The sequence below is a fragment of the Hippocampus bargibanti genome, linkage group LG07, assembly GCF_051943395.1.
Source record: "Hippocampus bargibanti isolate YZ-2025 linkage group LG07, ASM5194339v1, whole genome shotgun sequence".
Classification (NCBI taxonomy): Eukaryota; Metazoa; Chordata; class Actinopteri; order Syngnathiformes; family Syngnathidae; genus Hippocampus; species Hippocampus bargibanti.
In genome coordinates, this window is record NC_142740.1 from 9,234,270 (window position 1) to 9,254,569 (window position 20,300).

The following is a 20,300-nucleotide window of genomic DNA, read 5'->3' on the forward strand; positions in this document are numbered from 1 at the left end:
AAAAATGATATATTGTAATTTTTCATGGATAATTGGTTTTTCACGTAATTTCCCACGATTTTTTTAGTTAATTAATTTAAGCAACACAAAAAAACAACTGAGGAGCCATTTGAGAGCGCCGGATCTTTTTAGTGAGCCGAGCCAAAAAAAAACCGGCTCTCTGAAAGGAGCCGGAATTCCCATCACTAGTCTGTATATGTGCTAACTGCTATGTTGGGTGAAAATGAAGATTGACCCGCCATACAGGCGACTGTGCGCATCATTTATTCCGCTAAGGGTTGAGTTGAGTTGAGATGAGATGTGACACATTAAACATGGTGGACGTACGATCTCAGCAACAGACCAACCCGCGGAAGATGAGATCTATTTAAGTTTATATCTTTGGATCCCCGAAGGCGTGGCCATCATGATGCCGCCTGGAAGGTTGCGGAGCGACTATCTTCTACCGAGACATCGTCGTTGGCACTGGTCCCAAACTAGAAGAAAGATGCTTTCCACGACTCTCGTCCTGCTGCTAACGTTATTGAGCTTGGCAGCAAGCAAAAACACAGACTTGTATGCTTTCAAAGTTGTGAACAGTCGAGGGAAATTAGTGTCACTTGAAAAATACAGGGGCTCGGTAAGTTTTGGACTTTTACATCTGACATGTGTCGTGTCACATTCCTGTTGTCTACAGAATCTGCATGAAACTTCGCGAGTACTATGACTTGCATATATCCATATATCACCATACGGAATTTTTGTTTCCACTTTGATATTTGGTTCGTGTGCGGACCAGAGGCGGCAATAACGCCCGTTGGCTTACGTGGCAATTTGGCATGCAATAGTTTCTGAACTTTATTCAGCAATGTTATTATCTATCGAGTTGAAGACCAAATATTTTTGAATGTATAAACAACAATCTTTGACTTGGGGTTCACTTTGGTTATCACCCGTTTACGTTACGCGTTGGGAAAGGGTAAGTGGAAAACAAGGTACAGGAAAGTCAATCTGAAGCAAGGTATAGTGATCACCCCACTTTTCGCATTTAATGGGGACCGAGACCACCCGCAAGACACGAAAAACCACAAAGTGGCCTATCCCTCGCTGCAGATTGTGTGTTGTTTGGGATTAGACAATTATGGAGAAAAGAGACATTGCTTCTTGTTCTGAACAAGCCCAATCATATCTCTCTCTCTCTCTCTCTCTCTCTCTCTCTCTCTCTCTCTCTCTCTCTCTCTCTCTCTCTCTCTCTCTCTCTCTCTCTCTCTCCTCGCTCACTAGCTCTCTCTCTCTCTCTCTCTCTCTCTCTCTCTCTCTCTCTCTCTCTCTCTCTCTCTCTCTCTCTCTCTATATATATATATATATATATATATATATATATATATATATATATATATAGGGCGGCCCGGTAGTCGAGTGGTTAGCACACCGGCTTCACAGTGCAGAGGTCGCCGGTTCGCGTCCCGGTCCGGCCTCCCTGTGTGGAGTTTGCATGTTCTCCCCGGACCCGCGTGGGTTTTCTCCGGGTCCTCCGGTTTCCTCCCACACTCCAAAAACATGCATGGCAGGCAGATTGACCACTCCAAATTGTCCCTAGGTGTGAGTGTGAGAGTGACTGTTGTATTGTGTGCCCTGCGATTGGCTGGCAACCAATTCAGGGTGTCCCCCGCCTCGTGCCCGAAGACAGCTGAGATAGGCTCCAGCAACCACCGCGACCCTAATGAGGAATAAGTGGCACGGAAAATGAGATGAGATGAGATATATATATATCGTTTTCCTCTCTCTCTCTCTCTCTCTCTCTCTCTCTCTCTCTCTCTCTCTCTCTCTCGTTTTCCTCGCTCTCTCTCTCTATGTCCCTCTCTCTGTCTCTCTCTCTCTCTCTCTCTCGTTTTCCTCGCTCTCTCTCTCTCTCTCTCTCTATGTCCCCCTCTCTCTCTATGTCCCTCTCTCTCTCTCTCTCTCTCTCTCTTCTCGCTCTATCACTAGCTCTATATCTGTCTCTGTCTCTCTTTTTCTTCACTCTATCACAGGGGTGGGCAATTAATTTTTATCAGGGGCCGCATGAGAAACCTGAATTGTGTCAGAGGGCCACCAAATTTCTTTCATTGTAAATTCTCAAATTAAATATTTTGAATAGCTGGTACTGATAATCAGAAGAATAAAGCACTCTGTAAATATTTATATTAGGTTATGTGAAATTGTGGTGTATTGGTTAAATGAGAAAAACAATTATTGAACCAGTGCAATTTATTTGTAATTTGTTAATCTCCACAAACAATAACTTGTAATGTTTTCCACCTCATGTTACCTCTTCAGTGAGAATAATCCAGTCTGTTCTGGGCTTGAACAAGGGCATTGAAATCTGGCGGAATGTCTGAAGTGGCTATCCGAAGGACAGCTGAGAGGTGGTCATTAGTCATAGAGGATCTGTGTTTGGATTTGTTGAACTTCATAACTGAGAATGTCTGTTCACATTGATAGGTAGATCCAAAGAGGACTAGGATCCTCTGAGCATGCCTCCTCAGGTGTGGAAAATTCTTCTCTTTGAGGGCGGAGTAAAAGTCCAGCAGTGAGACTGACTAGAAGTGATCTGCCAGAAGTGTGTCAGACTGCAGATCAATGAGTTCCATCTGAACTTCACTTGGTGCATCATCCACACTGCAGTTGAAGGGAGAAGAAACCATGTGCATTTCACTATCAAGAGTTTTGAAATCTTGAAATCTCCTTGAAAACTCTGCATGCAATGCTTCTAACGTGGTTGAGTACTTTTGGAGGTGATCACCTGATCTTTTGGTTTCCTTAAGTGTTGGCAAGTGGGTCAGAATGTTGACCTTCACTTGGCTTGAGAGAAGCTGCAGTTTTCTCATGAAAGCCTTCACTGCACTGTACATCTCATGCACAAAAAGGCTCTTGCTCTGCATTTTGACATTTAGTTCGTTCATTAGTGCAGTCACATCCACAGTGAATCCGAGGTCTGCCAACCAGTCGTTATCTGAAAGTTCTGGGACGTCATGACTTTTCTGAATACAGAACTCCTGAATCTGGTCTCTCAGGTCCCAGACACTTTTCAGAACCTTGCCAAGGCTGAGCCACCTAACAGTGCAGTGATAGCTTATGTCACCATGTTCAGCCTCATTTTCCTCCAACAAAGCAACAAACTGTCTGTGATTTAAAGCTCTCGCTCTGATGAAATTAACTATTTTAGTGACAGCATCAACGACATGTTTCATTTTTAACACTGTCTTACACAACACTTCCTGGTGTATGATACAATGCAAAAATGTCAATTTCTGATCAGGGTTCATTCCTGTCACTTTATCCTGCATTCTCTTTAAAAGTCCAACATTTTTCCCAGTTAGATTTGGACAACCATCTGTTGTCACACTTGCAAGCTTGTCCCATTTCAGTCCTAACATGGCCATACATGCATTTACCTCTCTGAACAAGTCATTACCAGTGGTTGTCCCTTTTTGACTGCATGGCTGCCAACTCCTCCGTGATTTGAAAGTCTGCGGTTAGCCTACGTAAGAAGATGAGCAACTGGGCGGTGTCACGTACATCGCAGCTCTCATCCAAAGCCAGAGAAAAAAAGTCAAAGTCGGCCGCTCTGTTCTTCAGCTGAAGCTCTAAGTTTCCCGCGATGTCCTCAATCCGCCTCGTTACAGTGCGTTGAGAGAATGAAACGTTCTCAAACGTCCCTTTTTCTTTGGGCACATCAGCGCAGCAGAGTCCAATAAACACTTCTTAATAAACTCTCCGTCGGAAAATGCCCTACTTTTTCTGGCGATTTTGTGAGAAATGACATAACTTGTCCTGATGGCTGCATCTCTGGGAGTGTGAAGTTTAGTGAAACATCCTTGTTGGGTTTGTAGTTTTGCAAGCAATGCATCAGACACCCTTGCACGCTCTTCACCAGACAGATTTCTGTATTTATCTTCATGATCCAAGATCCAAGATGGCGCCGCGGATGGCAGCCTCGGTGACACGCTCCTGAGTATTGTTCCTGGTTTTGTCATTTTCATTTGTTTTTTGCGATCCTACGCGACTCAGTTACACGAGGGAAGAGTTACCGATCCATGCGCACCAAATCCAGCAGACATTTAAACAGCTTCTTCCCCCAAGCCATTAACTCTTTGAACTCTCTCAACAGTAGCCAAAATGGAACTGTATAGTGCCACTTAGCAGTTTTTTTTTGACAACGATACTAGTGCAGCGTGTTCTACCGGAAACAAATTCCTTGTGTGTTCTACATACTTGGCAATAAAGATGATTCTGATTCTGATGCTTGGTCGTGTAGTGGCGATTCAAATTATATTCTTTAAACACAGCAACCTGTGTACCACAGACTAAGCACACTGCTTTACCTTTAATTTCTGTAAAGAAATATTTGGCAGTCCATGTCTTGTTGAAAATACGGCATTCGTTATCAACTTTTCTTTTCTTGGGGTGTGCCGACATCTTGAGCCTTGAGGGTAACCTGGCGAACAGAATCGCCTTCACTCACTTCCGTGTATACACGTAAGACTCTCGCATATATACACGTAAGACTCTCGCATATATACACGTAAGACGTAGAGTCTACGTCGTGCATACGTAATGACCTAACGCTTTTCAAAATAAAAGTTAAATCATTTTTGTGTTTAATTTATGGCGTTTATGATTGGCCTCACGCGGGCCGGACAGGGACGTACAAAGGGCCGGATGTGGCCCGCGGGCTGTAATTTGCCCAGGTCTGCTCTATCACTAGCTCTATCTCTATCTCTCTATCTCTCTATCTCACTCTATCACTATCTCTCTCTCTCTCTCTCTCTCTCTCTCTCTCTCTCTCTCTCTCTCTCTCTCTCTCTGTCATGGTTCTGTTTGTGACCAACAGGTGGCAATGTAGAGCGCCGCCTCCATCTGCACATCCATTGGCCGTTGTTTCATTAGTTCTCTGCTTTAAATACTTCCGACAGCCTCTCTGTGTCAGGTCATTGTTTGTTTGATCCTGTCTTGTTTGTTTATGTCATTTGTTTCTGTTGCTGTTTCTGTTAGTTATTTGCTACATCCATGGATTTCGTTTGTTACTTTGGACTGATTTTGCTTTTCAGGATTTTGTTCAGGATTTAGTTTTCACAGCTTTTTGCTGATACAATTTATCAGGTATACCCAGCTCCTCCCTTCTGCTTGCTTTTTTGGGGTCCACCTCCACCACCACCACATATTTGTAAGATAATGACCTGACTATCAAATGGAACCCGCAGGTACAAAATACTGGTCACCAATTCCAACCTGTGCCTGGTGGTCCACGTCTGCGCCTGACGCCCCTTGTTTCTGCTTCAGGCAGCGCATGTCATGCGGCATGTCTCCCCTTCAAGTGGTGCTTGTCGTTCGGATGTGCCATGTTTCCAAAAAATTGTTCACTTTTTAAAAGTGTTCTTGACCGTTTTGAAAGGTGCTTAGAAAAAAAAGTATTATTTTAGGTGATGTATTAACAGGCCTCACTTGCTCTACACCGCCATCATGTGGATAATAAATGTCATTACAGACAGTGATAAATGTAGCCACAAGGAGGCACAAGCCAGTGTCTTTTTGTGCCGGTCCCAAGCCCGGATAAATACAGAGGGTTGTGTCAGGAAGGGCATCCGACGTAAAAGTGTGGCCAAAACAAACATGTGAATCAAACCTCTGAAGATGGAGGACGCTAATTCGCTGTGGCGACCCCTTGAAGGAAAAACCGAAAGGAAAAGGAAGGAGGGCCAAGTCAGTCTCCAGATCTCAGCCCGATTGAGCGTGCATTTCACTTGCTCAAGATGAGGCTGAAGGCAGAAAGACCCACAAAAAAGGAACAATTCAAGGCTGCTGCTGGAAAGTCCTGGCAGGAACTTTGAATGTAGGAACAATGACAGGTAAAGGTAGAGAGCTGGTTGACATGATGCAGAGAAGGAAGGTAGACATACTGTGTGTCCAGGAGACCAGGTGGAAAGGGAGCAAGGCTAGAAGCTTAGGGTCAGGGTTTAAGTTGTTCTATCATGTCTTCACAAAGAGGGTACAGCAAGTCCTGAAGAATGAATGACTCTCTGTGTCTTTGTGTTGTCATATTATTTGTTATTTTTACTTCAAGACGGCGCCGCGAGAGTGGCTGCCTTTCCAGAAGCTCATGTATTTTGTTTTTCTACTTTCATTCCTTTCATCACTTTGCTGCTGTGAAATGTAAATTTCTCCACTGTGAGACTAATAAAGGCATATCCAATCCAATGGTGAAGACAGAAAGAGAAATGGAGTTGGGTTATCTTAAAAGAGGAGTTTGTTAGGAATGTCTTAGAAGTAAAAAGAGTATCAGATAGAATGATGAGTCTGAAGCTAGAAATTGAAGGTGTGATGTTCAATGTTGTTTGTGGGTATGCCCCACAAGTAGGATGTGAGCTGGCGGCGAAGGAGGAATTTTGGTTGGACTTTGATGAAGTCATACAGAACATCCCGAGAAGTGAGAGGGTTGTAATTGGTGATGATGAGGAGGTGATGGGTAGGTTTGGACTCCAGATGAGGAACGCTGAAGGACAGATGGTGGTTGACTTTGCTAAGAGAATGCAAATGGCTATTGTGAATACTTTCTTTCAGAAGAGACAGGAACATAGGGTGACCTACAAGAGTGGAGGCAGAAGTACACAGGTAGACTACATTTTGTGTCAACGGCGCCATCTAAAGGAAATCAGTGACTGCAAAGTAGTGGTTGGTGAGAGTGTAGCCAGACAGCATAGGTTGGTGGTGTGTAGGATGACGCTGGCAGTGAGGAAGATGAAGAAACCAAAGGCTGAAGTGAGGACAAAATGGTGGAAGTTGAAAAAGGAAGAGTGTTGCATGACATTTAGGAAGGAGGTAAGACAAGCACTGGGTGGGCAAGAGGTCCTTCCAGGTGACTGGCAAACTACAGCGAACATAATCAGAGACACAGGTCGGAAAGTACTTGGTGTATCGAGTGGAAGAAAGGTAGATAAGGAGACTTGGTGGTGGAATGGGGAGGTGCAGGAGTGTATACAGAGAAAGAGGTTAGCAAAGAAGACGTGGGACACTGACAGGACGGACGAGAGTAGACAGCAGTACAAGGAGATGCAGCGCACGGTTAAAGTAAAGGTGGCAAAGGCCAAACAGGAGGCCTATGATGACTTGTATGCTCGGCTAGACAGCAAGGAAGGTGAGACTGATTTTTACAGACTGGCGAGACAGAGAGACAAAGACGGTAAGGACCTGCAGCAGGTTCGGGTGATTAAGGATAGAGATGGCAATGTATTAACAGGTGCCAGTAGTGTGATGGCAAGATGGAAAGAGTACTTTGAAGAATTGATGAATGAGGAAAATGAGAAGGAACAAAGAGTAGAAGACGTGAATGTTGTGGACCAAGACATAGCAAGCATTAGCAAGGATGAAGTGAGGAGGGCGCTGAAGAGGATGAAGGGGGGAAAGGCACTCGGGCCTGATGATTTACCAATCGAGGTATGGAAGTGTCTTGGAGAGGTGGCGGTGGTGTTCCTGACCGGGTTATTCAACAATATCTTAGATGGTGAACAGATGCCTGAAGAATGGAGACAAAGTGTACTCGTGCCCATTTTTAAGAACAAAGGAGATGTGCAGAGTTGTACTAACTACAGAGGAATAAAGTTGATGAGCCATACAATGAAACCCTGGGAAAGAGTAGTTGAAGCAAGACTAAGAGCAGAAGTGAACATTTGTGAGCAGCAGTATGGCTTCATGCCAAAAAAGAGTATGACAGATGCAGTGTTTGCTTTAAGAATGCTGATAGAGAAGTACAGAGAAGGTCAGAAGGAATTGCATTGTGTCGTTGTAGATCTGGAGAAAATGTATGACAGGGTGCCCAGAGAAGAGCTGTGGCATTGCATGAGGAAGTCTGGAGTGACGGAAAAGTATGTCAGAGCGGTGCAAGACATGTATCATGACTGTAAGACAGTTGTGAGGTGCGCTGGCGGTATGACTGAGGAATTCAAGGTGGAGGTGGGGCTCCACCAGGGGTCAGCTCTGAGCCCCTTCTTGTTTGCTATGGTGATGGACAGGCTGACAGACGATGTTAGACAAGAATCTCCTTGGACCATAATGTTTGCAGATGACATTGTGATCTGTGGCGAGAACAGGGAACAGGTGGCGGAAAAACTAGAGATGTGGAGATATGCCCTGGAAAGGAGAGGAATGAAGATCAGTCGCAGCAAGACGGAATATATGTGTGTGAATGAGAGGGATCCAAGTGCAAGAGTGATGCTACAGGGGGAAGAGATAAAGAAGGTGGAGGATTTTAAGTACTTGGGGTCAACTGTCAAGAGCAATGGAGAGTGTGGAAAAGAGGTGAAGAAGCGTGTCCAGGCAGGCTGGAGCGGCTGGAGAAAAATGTCAGGTGTGATGTGCGATAGAAGGGTTTCAGCTAGGATGAAAGGAAAAGTGTATAAAACAGTGGTGAGACCAGCCATGATGTTTGGACTGGAGACAGTGCCACTGAAGAAAAGACAGGAAGCAGAGCTGGAGGTAGCAGAGCTGAAGATGTTGAGGTTTTCTTTGGGAGTGACCCGGTTGGATAGGATCAGGAATGAGTACATTAGAGGGACAACTCATATTAGAGGCGTTGGAGAGAAAGTCAGAGGCCAGACTGAGATGGTTTGGACATGTCCTGAGAAGAGAGAGCGACTATATCGGGAAAAGGATGCTGAGCCTTGAACTGCCAGGCAGGAGACCGAGAGGAAGACCCAAGAGGAGGTTTATGGATGTGGTCAAGGAGGACATGAAGGTAGCTGGTGTGAGGGAAGAGGATGCACAAAACCGGGATAGATGGAGGACATTGATTCGCTGTGGCGACCCCTGAGGGGAAAAGCCGAAAGGAAAAGAAGATTACAGACAGTGATAAAAGGCAGGGAGTTGTGATGTAAATGAATGTGTGTATGTCTCTTGAAAGAATAATGCTTTACTTTAGACATTGACCGCAAACAAGGAACATGACACACATTTTAAAACATCAGCAAGTAGAATAATGCAGTGGTGGGCCGTCAGAGCCAGCAAGGCCTTCTCTGCTAGCTTAACATAATCAGACATCATTATCATAATTATAATAAAAGTCAATTTCATTAAAAAAGTATTTTTTCTAAATATATTATATAATTGTTCTACATACTGTTTTCTTGATGTTATATCCATTTGGTTATGCTCCTTTCAGTGTTGTAGTTTTAGGTCAGAGTTTTTAATCCAATCAGAATTCAGCTAGCTTGTGTCGCCAGGCTGTATGAAATCTGACCGACGCCTTCAGAATCAACAGTGAGGGCGTCTGTGCGCTGTACATGAATGGGCACATGTAGTTGATATATAGTTGCGATAGCCAATCAGATCACGAGTTGGCACAGTAAGGCCAGCTGGAGGGCCTCGCGTTGAACATGACATGTACGCGTCCTGTGATTGGATACTCACTTTACCTCAGCCCTCAGCGGAGGCAGCGCTATGCAAATCAACCAAGCTACAACAGATCAGACCCGGAAACTTTAGCAGAAAAACCAAGTATATCTACTCGCTTTTTTAACTCACAATGGCTGAAGGAGAGCACAACTCGCTGTCGCATGTAGGCCTATTCTTAAGAACAAATGAAAAATATTTGTTTACTTTTATTTTCAACAAATAGTTCGTTTTGTTGTTTTTCTTATATTAAACTGACATTTTGTAATTTAGCGTAAAATCTTGTTAAAGATTGCATATTCTTAGTGGACTTAATAAAACTTTGTGGACAAATGATTATAAATTTCCTTTTATTTTTAAGTGTTTGCAGTATCACGTATAGTGACAAGTTCTAATTGCTGATGCAGATTTATTGATGTGTAACTGCTCCGGAAAAATGCCTGTGTTGTAGACGATTAAGGTGATGCCACGCCCAGTACTGCGTGCGTGTGCTTTTGTAAATGATATCTCCAGCCGTTGTGTCATAAATTATGTCTGTGTAAGCTCTCAGTCGTACAGGAGTGGTCCATCGATGAGAAGGTTTCTTCAGCCGTCATCTGTACAAAAGTGAAGGTTTCGGACGTTTCGCCTCCTATCCAAGAGGCTTCGTCAGCGAACTAAAGTCTGACTGGTCGTATCGGCCCCATTTATATATCCCTAATGTCCAGACATGGTGGCGCCGGACACAGCTATGATAGCTCCCTACTCTCAGGTTGGGGGGGCAGGGGAACCCCTCCCTGTGGCCCCACTGATTGTTCCTACATTCCTGACTAACGACTGGCCTATTACCCCCACTCCCCCCGGTATCACCTCATCAGCATAACGACCCTCATCAGCATTGCGAAAGTTGCCTAACCTGTTTTGCCTAAGCAGACTATTGTATGAACGATCCAAATTGAACCTCACCCCACCAGACCGGTTTAATGAAGGATTTTGTTGTTTTATAAGAATCGCTTCTTTTACCCCCCTTTCAAACCATCTATGTCCTTTCGCTAAGATTTTAACCTCATTGTCGTCAAATGAGTGGTTGCTAGCTTTTAGGTGCAAATGTACTGCCGATTGAGGCCCACTAGTATTATCCCTGCGATGTTGATAAAGTCTTTTTTTGAGAATTTGTTGAGTCTCCCCAATGTACTGCTCTTTACAATTTTACAGTCGTTAGTCAGGAATGTAGGAACAATCAGTGGGGCCACAGGGAGGGGTTCCCCTGCCCCCCCAACCTGAGAGTAGGGACCTATCATAGCTGTGTCCGGCGCCACCATGTCTGGACATTAGGGATATATAAATGGGGCCGATACGACCAGTCAGACTTTAGTTCGCTGACGAAGCCTCTTGGATAGGAGGCGAAACGTCCGAAACCTTCACTTTTGTACAGATGACGGCTGAAGAAACCTTCTCATCGATGTCATAAATTATGGTATTACGAGGGATATTTGTTCAAGTCGGACTAAGCAGGACTTCACTGAAGGCCTAGGTGTGAAATGCACGAACCGCCACTGGAATAATGTATATTAAAACCAGTGATAGACCTTGTTGTCACAGTAGTTGACATTATATATTCGCACTGGTTATTGTAATGTGTACCCTTTTAGCAGAGGTCTGCTCAAAATGATCCCAGAAAGGGGATGTTCTCTTCTCTGAACGGTGCATCCAATGCAGAACAAATCCAATTCATACCTGTCAATTAAGACGTTTTCCCTGTATTTTATAGTTTATTTTAGCATTTCAAATAATGTACGGCGTACTACAACTTTTATACGGCGGACAATGTGAACCAATCTTACAAAGACAATGTTTGCTCAAACGCAGTTAGTCTCAACTGCTGCTAGCCAATGACAATGCTGATGCCGATCGCTAGTATTGTCACGGCAAACCAGCAAAAGTAATCCTTTATCATATCGGATTGATAAAAGCATAACGTGCGCATGCGCGGTGAGCTCTGTCTCTGTGCATCGCTCTCACTCTGCAACCCTCTCCAGACGCAGAAATGAACATGCATAGTAGACATAACATTGATCTAGGAAAACACGTGATGAAATATCGATGACGTGATAAGAGACAAGGAAGGTTGGTGAGCTAGGTTGTGAAGATGCACATGCAATCAACATGTGTGTGGGATAGATCCACTCACGCTGTCATCGGTCGACGTCATGCTGAGAAAAGGGGGGTGCAGATGACGGCTGAAGAAACCTTCACTTCACTTCTTTTTGTTTATCCAGCTATCTAGCTAGCTACCTAGCTATCTATCTATTTGCTATCTATATGCTATATATTTGCTACCTAGCTATCTGTTAGCTATCTATTGGCTAGCTAGCTAGCTTTCTATCTATTTGAGTTACATCTGGGTTGAGTGAACACTGGCGCTGCCGCTGCTCACCCACAGAAAAAATGATACTGTGACTGTAAAGTGGCCTTGAGAGTTTTGAAAGGAACTTATAAATGTAATGTAACATTATTATGATAATGATTATTATCTTTATATTATATTATATCTTTATATTATTGTAAAACAATCAAGCTAGAACCATGTACAAAACCTAAGAGTCATTCGGCTTTTCTATTTTCTGAATTCATGACTCCTCGATTCAGTGGATGAAAAGCTTTCTTCAGCCGTCATCTGTACTTTTTTTGAAGGTTTCGGACGTTTCGCTTCTTATCCAAGATGCTTCTTCAGCGAACTAAAGTCTTGCTGGTAGTTTCGGCCCGCTATATATATCCCTACTGTCCAGACGTGGCGGTGCCGGACTCTGCTATGATTGGTCCCTGCTCTCAGGTTGGGGGGCGAAGAGGACTACCATCTATTTTCTTTCGCTAAGATTTTAACCTCATTGTCATCAAATGAGTGGTTGCTAGCTTTTAGGTGCATATGTACGTATGTACAGTACTAGCAACTGAAATACAGCACTGCAATTATTGTCTAAAACCAGTCTAGCTGTTTGACGTTAAATGGGCTTGTCATAATTATCATCGTCAGTGTCATTAGTGTCCTTGAGAACTTTGAAAGGCGCTTAAAAGATAATGTATTATTATTATTTATCATTATTAGATCAGTACTGGTGAGGTTGTATAATATTTTCCGGTTGAAAACTCTTACTGTTACTCTTACTTATATTAATATGCGACATTAATACAGGTAACATCCGACTTACAACCACCCGTACTTACAACCATGACCGCAAGACCTTATTTTTTAAATTATAATTCTACGCCTGGCCCCGCAACACGCTAGCAGCCCGGCAACGCGTACAACAATTTTGGCCAGCCAGCCAGCATCTCACTCTCGCACAGCAATTTGGCTCTTGGAGGACACAAGTCATTTAGCCTCCGGGTCTCTATTAACATTTTTGAATGGATTACGACTTACGACCATTTCGACTTACGCCCGTTTGGTCGGAATGGAACTTGGTCGTAAGGCGGATATTACCTGTACTTCTTTTTTATCTTTTCACCCCTCCACCTCTTTCAATTTTGCTGCTGTAGGTTGAAAATTTCCCCATTGTAGGACTATTAAAGGCTTCCTGATTCGGATTCTGACTTACGTCGAGGGGCAAGTTATATTGGTCAATCAGCCTGCCATGCAGGTTTTTGGAATTCACGCAAAGCACGGTGAGAACATGCATACTCCACACAGGAAGGCCGGAGCGGGAATTTAACCTGGTATCTTTCCAATGTGAAATCGAATAACTGCAATACTTGATTAAAAAAAACATTGATAACAGGACCCACCTTTTGTCATGGACCATTTGAAATTAGTCATTTGTTTCTTGTTTTATGCAGCATCGTGAGGAAAATATAACTCTTGGATTGAGGCAATAAAATACTCAATTAATTAGAAAGAAAAGCAGTTTTCCCTCAAAAATTGTGTCAAAAAATGACATAAAAAGGGCTGGCTACATTGCATAACTTTTTTCAAAAGATCATCTTTTGTGCTCCTTCAGGTGTCCCTGGTGGTGAACGTGGCCAGTGAATGCGGTTTCACCGAGGAACACTACAAAGGCCTTCAGAAACTGCAAAGGGATTTTGGGCCATATCACTTCAATGTCCTGGCATTCCCCTGCAACCAATTTGGACAGCAGGAACCCGGGAGTGACAAAGAGATTGACAGCTTTGTACGTCGCGTCTATGGTGCCTCCTTTCCCATTTTTAGCAAAATTGCTGTTGTAGGAACAGGAGCTAACAACATCTACAAGTACCTTGTTGGTGAGTTCTATGTGATATTGAACACGCATTGGGTCTGCATTGAATTACAGTGGGAAAATATGTGAACTGTTGGGAAACGTTTAAATGTCAGCTTAATATGGGCTGCAAATGTAGGTACAGTGATACCTCGGTTTACGAACCCTTTGACTTTCGAACTTTTCGGTTGACGAATGTTCAATTTATGAAAATTTTACCTTGGCATACAAACTATTTTTTGGGATACACATGGAGTTGCCACAATGAGTGATGTGTCCTTCGCAAACGAGCCTGTTCTCCTAACAAGAAAATGGCAGCCGGCTTGTTTTGGTCCTCTATTCTCCGCCCCCAGTCGTCGGTTAAAACCATGTGATTGGTCAAGAATGCAGCAGTGAGGGGAGGTGGTTTAAACATTAAAGAGACAGGCAGACGGCAGAGAGAGAGAGTGGATAGTTCCCAGGTCCCCATAAAACATAATTTTTTACTTTTTAATTTTCTGAGCCTTAAAACTACACAAAATATACAGTAAAGTCTCGTTATATCGATATCGGATATATCGATAGTCCCGGTTATATCGATACTATTTCTATGCACGCACGGAGAAAATTACATGCAAATGGGGTCGGATATATCGATAGTCCCGGTTATATCGATATTTTTTCGGACTCCCTTGAATATCGATATAACGAGACTTTACTGTACCTTATTTCATGTATAATAAATTATGCTATGGTATTGTAATTAAATAAGTAAACTGTACTGTATAATAAAATCGTTTTATTTACCTTTGTGATGGTCGATGGCTTGATGGAATGGAGTGGCAAGTTTCATCAGCATTAAACACTTGATGAGGAACGTAGCCGCCTTCTTCCACTATCTTGAGGAATGATTCCTTGTAAGCTTTGGCAGCTTCATCGTCAGAACTGGCTGCCTCACTATGACGAATGACACTATGACGGGTACACTATACCTGTACAACGTTTAAAGTTCTCGAACCGTCTGTGGCTAGCCTTGAAATCATCAATGAATGACGAACTTCCAGCTTGCGTCTTCACGATAACCGAGTGAAGCTGCCGTGCTTTCTCTGCGATAATTTTACCTAGTTCCTCATCAATTGTGTTCTGTTTAGCTGGGTTGATAGCTTTTTGCATCAAGTGTACAGATGGCTTGTGCGGCTTATTTGTGGAGCCTGATTGATGGGAATTATAACCTTGCGGGCTGCACTCTGCCTTTGAAATATCAAAGTTGAAACAAGTCCTCATTTCACAGTGTTTTCTATCCATGTTCTCACTCTCTCTGTCGTCTGCCTATCAATTTTTATTTGCAGCTCTGTGTTTCTGTAACCCCCCCTCCCCCTTCACTGCTGCGTTCTTAACCAATCACGTGCGGCTTTAACCGAAGACAGGGCGGGGAATAGAAGACAAAAAAAAGTCCACTGCCATTTCCTTGTTAGGAGAACGGGCTCGTTCGCAAACGACACATCCCTCATTGTGGCGCTCCGTGTGTATCCCAAAAAATAGTTCATATGCCAAGATTAAATTCTCGTGAATGTAATATTCATAAGCCGAAAAGCTTGTTAGCCGAGGCGTTTGTAAGCTGAGGTATCACTGTATTTATTTATGTTTGATAGTCCATTTCAGTTGCGTTCGACCGTGGTGTGCAGCTCACCATAAAATCTGGAAAACCCTAGTTGTTGTCACGCTTGAGACTAAAGTGGGGATCTTCATCTTCTTTTCCTTTCGTCTTTTCCCTTCAGGGGTTGCCACAGTGAATCAACCCGGTTTTGTGCATCCGCTTCTCTCACACCAGCCTCCTTCATGTCCTCTTTGACAACTTCCATAAACCTCCTCTTTGGTCTTCCTTTCGGTCTCCTGCCTGGCTGTTCATGGCTCAGCATCCTTCTCCCGATATAGTCTCCTCTGGACATGTCCAAACCATCTCAGTCTGGCCTCTCTGACTTTGTCTCCAAAGCCTCTATGAGTTGTCCCTCTAATGTACTCATTCCTGATCCTATCCAACCTGGTCACTCCCATAGTAAACCTCAACCTCTTCATCTCTGCTACTTCCAGCTCTGCTTCCTGTCTTTTCTTCAGTGGCACTGTCTCTAGTCCAAACATCATGGCTGGTCTCACCACCGTTTTATACACTTTTCCTTTGATCCTACCTGAAACCCTTCTATCACACACCACACTTGACATTTTTCTCCAGCAGTTCACCCCTTTTCCAAACTCTCCATTGCTCTGGACAGTTGACCCCAAGTACTTAAAATCCTCTACCTTCTTTATCTCTTCTCCTTGTAGCATCACTCTTTCACTTGGATGCGCATTGTGTTATTCAGTATGTGGGATGCTTCGAAATGATGTGATCTCCCTACAGTGATAGAGTGCTTATGCACATTAGTATACATATTACGTTATTTCATGCTTAGATTAGCAAACATATTATGTTATCTCATGTTTAACTTAGTACATGTTATGATTATTGCATGTTTAATTTAGTTTACATAGCATTATCAAGCATATTAGTTCAGTAGTTGTTGCAACAGGCAAATTCAGTCTAAGGCCCTCCCAACACTGAGTTGTTCGTAGCCGATTGGACGGAAGATCGACTTGTCCGCAACTGATTGGTCAACAGACTGTCGCGGTATTCTTTAAACCAGCCTGCAGGCGTTGGTTCTTCTTTTGTCCAGCTCCAACTAGAGATGTTTCTCACGATTGTTACTGAATGAAGTAGTTTTTGCTGTGTACCAACTATCGACTCAACTGGCATTTCATCAAGAAACTCGACGAAGTCCGAACCAGACGAAGATAAATGAATTTTACCCAACAGCTTTATATATTTTTGCATATTTCTAAATAGCATATACAGTGGTACCTCGGTTCTCGACCATAATTCGTTCCAGGACCCTGTTCGAAAAGCGATTTTTTTTTTTTTTTTTTTTTTTTTTTTATAACACCGAAACCACCTCTTTGCTCCTGTCACTTGCGAGTTGACAGCGGGGAGGGGGGGAGGGGGGGGTCTGCCTCTCCCAGCCGTTCTCCACCCACTGTCATTCTCTAATCACGAACACGGGGCATTTATACGGTGCGCGATCACCTCGCCAATGCCGGATGATTGACTCAACTCGCCACCCTACCTGGACTCTTCCTTGGATGCGCGAGTGTATCCGGTCCGAGGTATTTTCCCCACGTCCCATAAATGTATGTCATCTTCCGGGATTGCGTAATTTTGCACCCTCGTGTGCCATTTGCTTTTTGGCGTAGTAAGCGGGTCGGATCACCCCTGCCTTCTTACTCGCTGTGTTTTCTTTGATTTGTGAATAAACATCCTGCTTAGTTAGTACGTGTCTGCTTTGGGATCCCAAACATTCCACTACGTTCCAACGAGTCAGCTGCCGTCACTCTCGCTCGGAACGTGACAGCTACGGATGACTCGGCTACAGGATGTTCTTTTCTCTTAAAATATCTATCCAATGACACTTGCTCTTACTCCTACACTCACATCACTAGATTTCACAGCCTCCTTATTCTTTAATATCGTACTGATCGTAGATTTCGCCATGCTGTATTCCCTCGCCAGATCAGACACTCGCACACCTCCTTCATATTTTGCGATTATTTCTTTCTTAAATGCAATAGTTGTACGCACTACTTTTCTTTTGTCACTCTAAGCAGCACTTACTTTCTTTGGAGGCATGATTAGCAGCTAAAACTCTTCGTACACCTATATTAAACGATAGAGCAAAACGCAGCATGTCCGCTCGCGACAACCCATGCGCCACTCAGCACCCCACCCTCGCGTACGCACTCAACGCGTCGTATTGGCGATCGAACACCGATTGATGTTTGAACGCCGAAGCAAGAATATCTCAAATATTTTGTTCGAACACCGATTTGTTTGAACAGTGAGGCGTTCAAGAACCGAGGTACCACTGTACTAACTTTCACGTTCCCTGTGGTTACTCTGGTCTGATGATCAGCTGTCACTAATTTCAGATCAGAAAACCTTTATTCGTCCCACAATGGGGAAATTTGCAGTCCACAGCAGCAATTTAAAAGGGGATGGGGTGGGGAGGTGAAAGTATAGAAAAACAAGATATTCTAAGCATACAAAAACAAAAAATGTCAACTGTATATTGTAAGTGTGCAAAACCGTTTTATAAAAAAACTGTACATAGTGCAAGGATCAAGAAAGGCATATTGATATATGTAGCTGTATTGCATCAACCCATATTTACAGTACAAGTGTCCAATTTTTTTCACATATGATTATTGACAATTTGCTTTTCATATAAGTAATGCTGTAATACCAACTAGTAACATTGATAATGCAGTAATTGAGTAATAACAGCATAATGTGATAACATTTGTCCACTGTACCTGTCGACACTGATCTCCAATGACCTGCTGAAATGGCTCCAAAACAGTGCATTCGTCCTGCAGTACCAGCTCGTCTGCTAAGTTTTCAGAATTGTGTCTTTCATTGAACTCAAAAAAATCCAGCAGACAGGTCCCTACTTTGAAATTTTTAATAGTTTCTCTAACCCCTCCCCCTTCTCCTCATTGCTGTGTGTGTCTGTAATTCTCCCCTGCCTCCTCTACCACTGATCTTGACCAATCACGTGCAGCTTTAACCGAAGACTGGGGGCGGGGAATAGAAGAAAAAAAAAGTCGGTTCCCATTTCCGGCTCCCTTTGTTCACTTCAGCGATCCGGTGCTAAGAACCGGCTCGTTCGCAAATGACACATCACTACTCTGGACCTCGGCACAGTCGGGCACATCACGAGTGGTCGCACCTACATCCTTCTGCGCAAGGGAAACCACAAGCTTGTGCCCAAAAGCACCAGCTTATTCCTACCCCTCCCATTCTGCAGCAAGTGATAATAATAATAATAATAATAATAATAATAATAAATTTCATTTATAAGTGCCTTTCAAAACTCTCAAGGTCACTTTACTGTCACGTTTTGCAAGGTGGTGATGGCGGATGCGGATCCCAAAAAGCAGGCAGGAGGGAGCAGGAGGTTGTTTGACAAATTGTATTAAAATAAAGGTCAGCAGGAACAAAATGTAAAACATCAAAATCATCTGAACGGAAAAATACAAAGTATCAAAAGAAAACCAAGTGTAAAAGTCCGCCAAGGTTAAACAAACGCATACACAATGCATGCAACAAACAAGCAGCAAACAATGAACCGACCCCGGATGGTCGTGCCGGGTGTCCTTTTAAGTGTCAGTGATTAAAACGACCAGCACCTGCGAGGCTGCAGCCGGGGCCCCCCCCGTTGGTCGCCAACCAGATCATGACATTTACAGCCACAGGATACGTTTTTTTCTGTGGGTGAGCAGTGGCAGCTACATGCGCCAGCGTTCACTCAACCCGGAATAACTCAAATAGATAGAAAGTTACCTAACGTGCGAATAGATAATCATAATAATACATTTCATTTATAAGCGCCTTTCAAAACTCTCAAGGACACTTTACAATCACAGGATATTTTTTCTGCAGGCGAGCAGATAGCTAATAGATATCAACGCGAGTCAGCCTTCACTCAACCCGGAATAACTCAAATAGAAAGTTAGCTAGCTAACTAATAATAATAATAATAATAATAATAATAATAATAATAATAATAATAATAAATTTTATTTAGAAAGAAAGCACAAGTGTCTGCCAGTCAATGGTTTGGATGAAAAATTATTGGAAGTATTGGAATTGAAACTGTCTAGAAATGTTTGGAACCGAAAAGCCCCACCACAGTGGGAATTTCAAGTGTGATTTACCATGACCATGTATGAACTCAATAAACAAAACTGTGTAACACTTAAAAAAAGTAAATATTCTAATTTATTTCCGTACAGAATCCTCTGGTAAGGAGCCTGATTGGAATTTCTGGAAATACCTTATCGATGTCGATGGAAAAGTGGTGGATGCATGGGGGCCAAAGGTTTCTGTTGAAGAATTACGTCCAAAAGTGGCTGATATGGTGCGGCAGATAATCATAAAGAAGAAAGAAGAGTTGTAATATCGACCATCGACCTACACCTTCTCACCCGTGGACTCCACTCATCCGCATGTGTATATTCATAAGAATTTGGATTTTCGGAATAAACTTGCTTTCATAACTGTTGCTTTTATTTATTTTATACAGTCTGAGTTTTTTTCCCCCATTCATGAATATCAAGTCAAAATCTGACCAGTCCAATCACTCACCCAAAGTAGGTATTTAATCAATGGCAGGCCCAACATTGCACGTTTATCAGGATTGGCTACAGAACTTGCCATAGCAAATAACAGCATTGAAAACCTTCTATGATAACAGCGGTGTCAAGCTCATTTCACATTGTGGGCCACATATGGTATCAGGAGATGTCAAGTGGGTCGGACCATTAAAATTACACTATACATGCTATGAATAACCAAATATCATTCCTTCAATACCGAAACTTACACACCAAGCACAAATGTTTCCCAAGTATCTCTGTATTTTTCATTGAAAATTCTACACTCCGTATCTACTTTTCTCTGTTTGGCTAATGAGGGTGTTGAAACCGTGGTTGAAAAAAAAGACCGCGGTTGAAAAAAAACAGGCTGTTTTCTTCTATGTCGATCAAAACAGTACTACTCTGCCCTCCAGTGGACAATTCTTGAATTGCACATCATTAAAAATATCAATTCCA

The 20,300-nt window shown here is 43.1% G+C and overlaps 1 protein-coding gene and 1 pseudogene across 1 annotated transcript; one reads left to right on the forward strand and one right to left on the reverse strand.

Annotated features, from left to right (window-relative positions):
- The first annotated feature begins 391 nt into the window (after positions 1-391).
- On the forward strand, positions 392-20,300 carry gpx7 (glutathione peroxidase 7). Its single transcript, XM_089001505.1, has 3 exons — positions 392-619; positions 13,383-13,644; positions 19,482-20,300. The coding sequence occupies exons 1-3, from the start codon at positions 407-409 to the stop codon at positions 19,643-19,645; spliced, it is 639 nt and encodes a 212-aa protein (XP_088857631.1). The 5' UTR covers positions 392-406; the 3' UTR covers positions 19,646-20,300.
- On the reverse strand, positions 2,562-3,505 carry LOC148895364 (general transcription factor II-I repeat domain-containing protein 2A pseudogene; annotated as a pseudogene).

Coding starts and splice junctions, on each gene's coding strand:
- gpx7 (XM_089001505.1), top strand. CDS start 407: ATGATGCCGCCTGGAAGGTTGCGGAGCGACTATCTTCTACCGAGACAT. Junction 620..13,382: donor TTGAAAAATACAGGGGCTCG/GTAAGTTTTGGA, acceptor GTGCTCCTTCAG/GTGTCCCTGGTGGTGAACGT. Junction 13,645..19,481: donor CATCTACAAGTACCTTGTTG/GTGAGTTCTATG, acceptor ATTTCCGTACAG/AATCCTCTGGTAAGGAGCCT.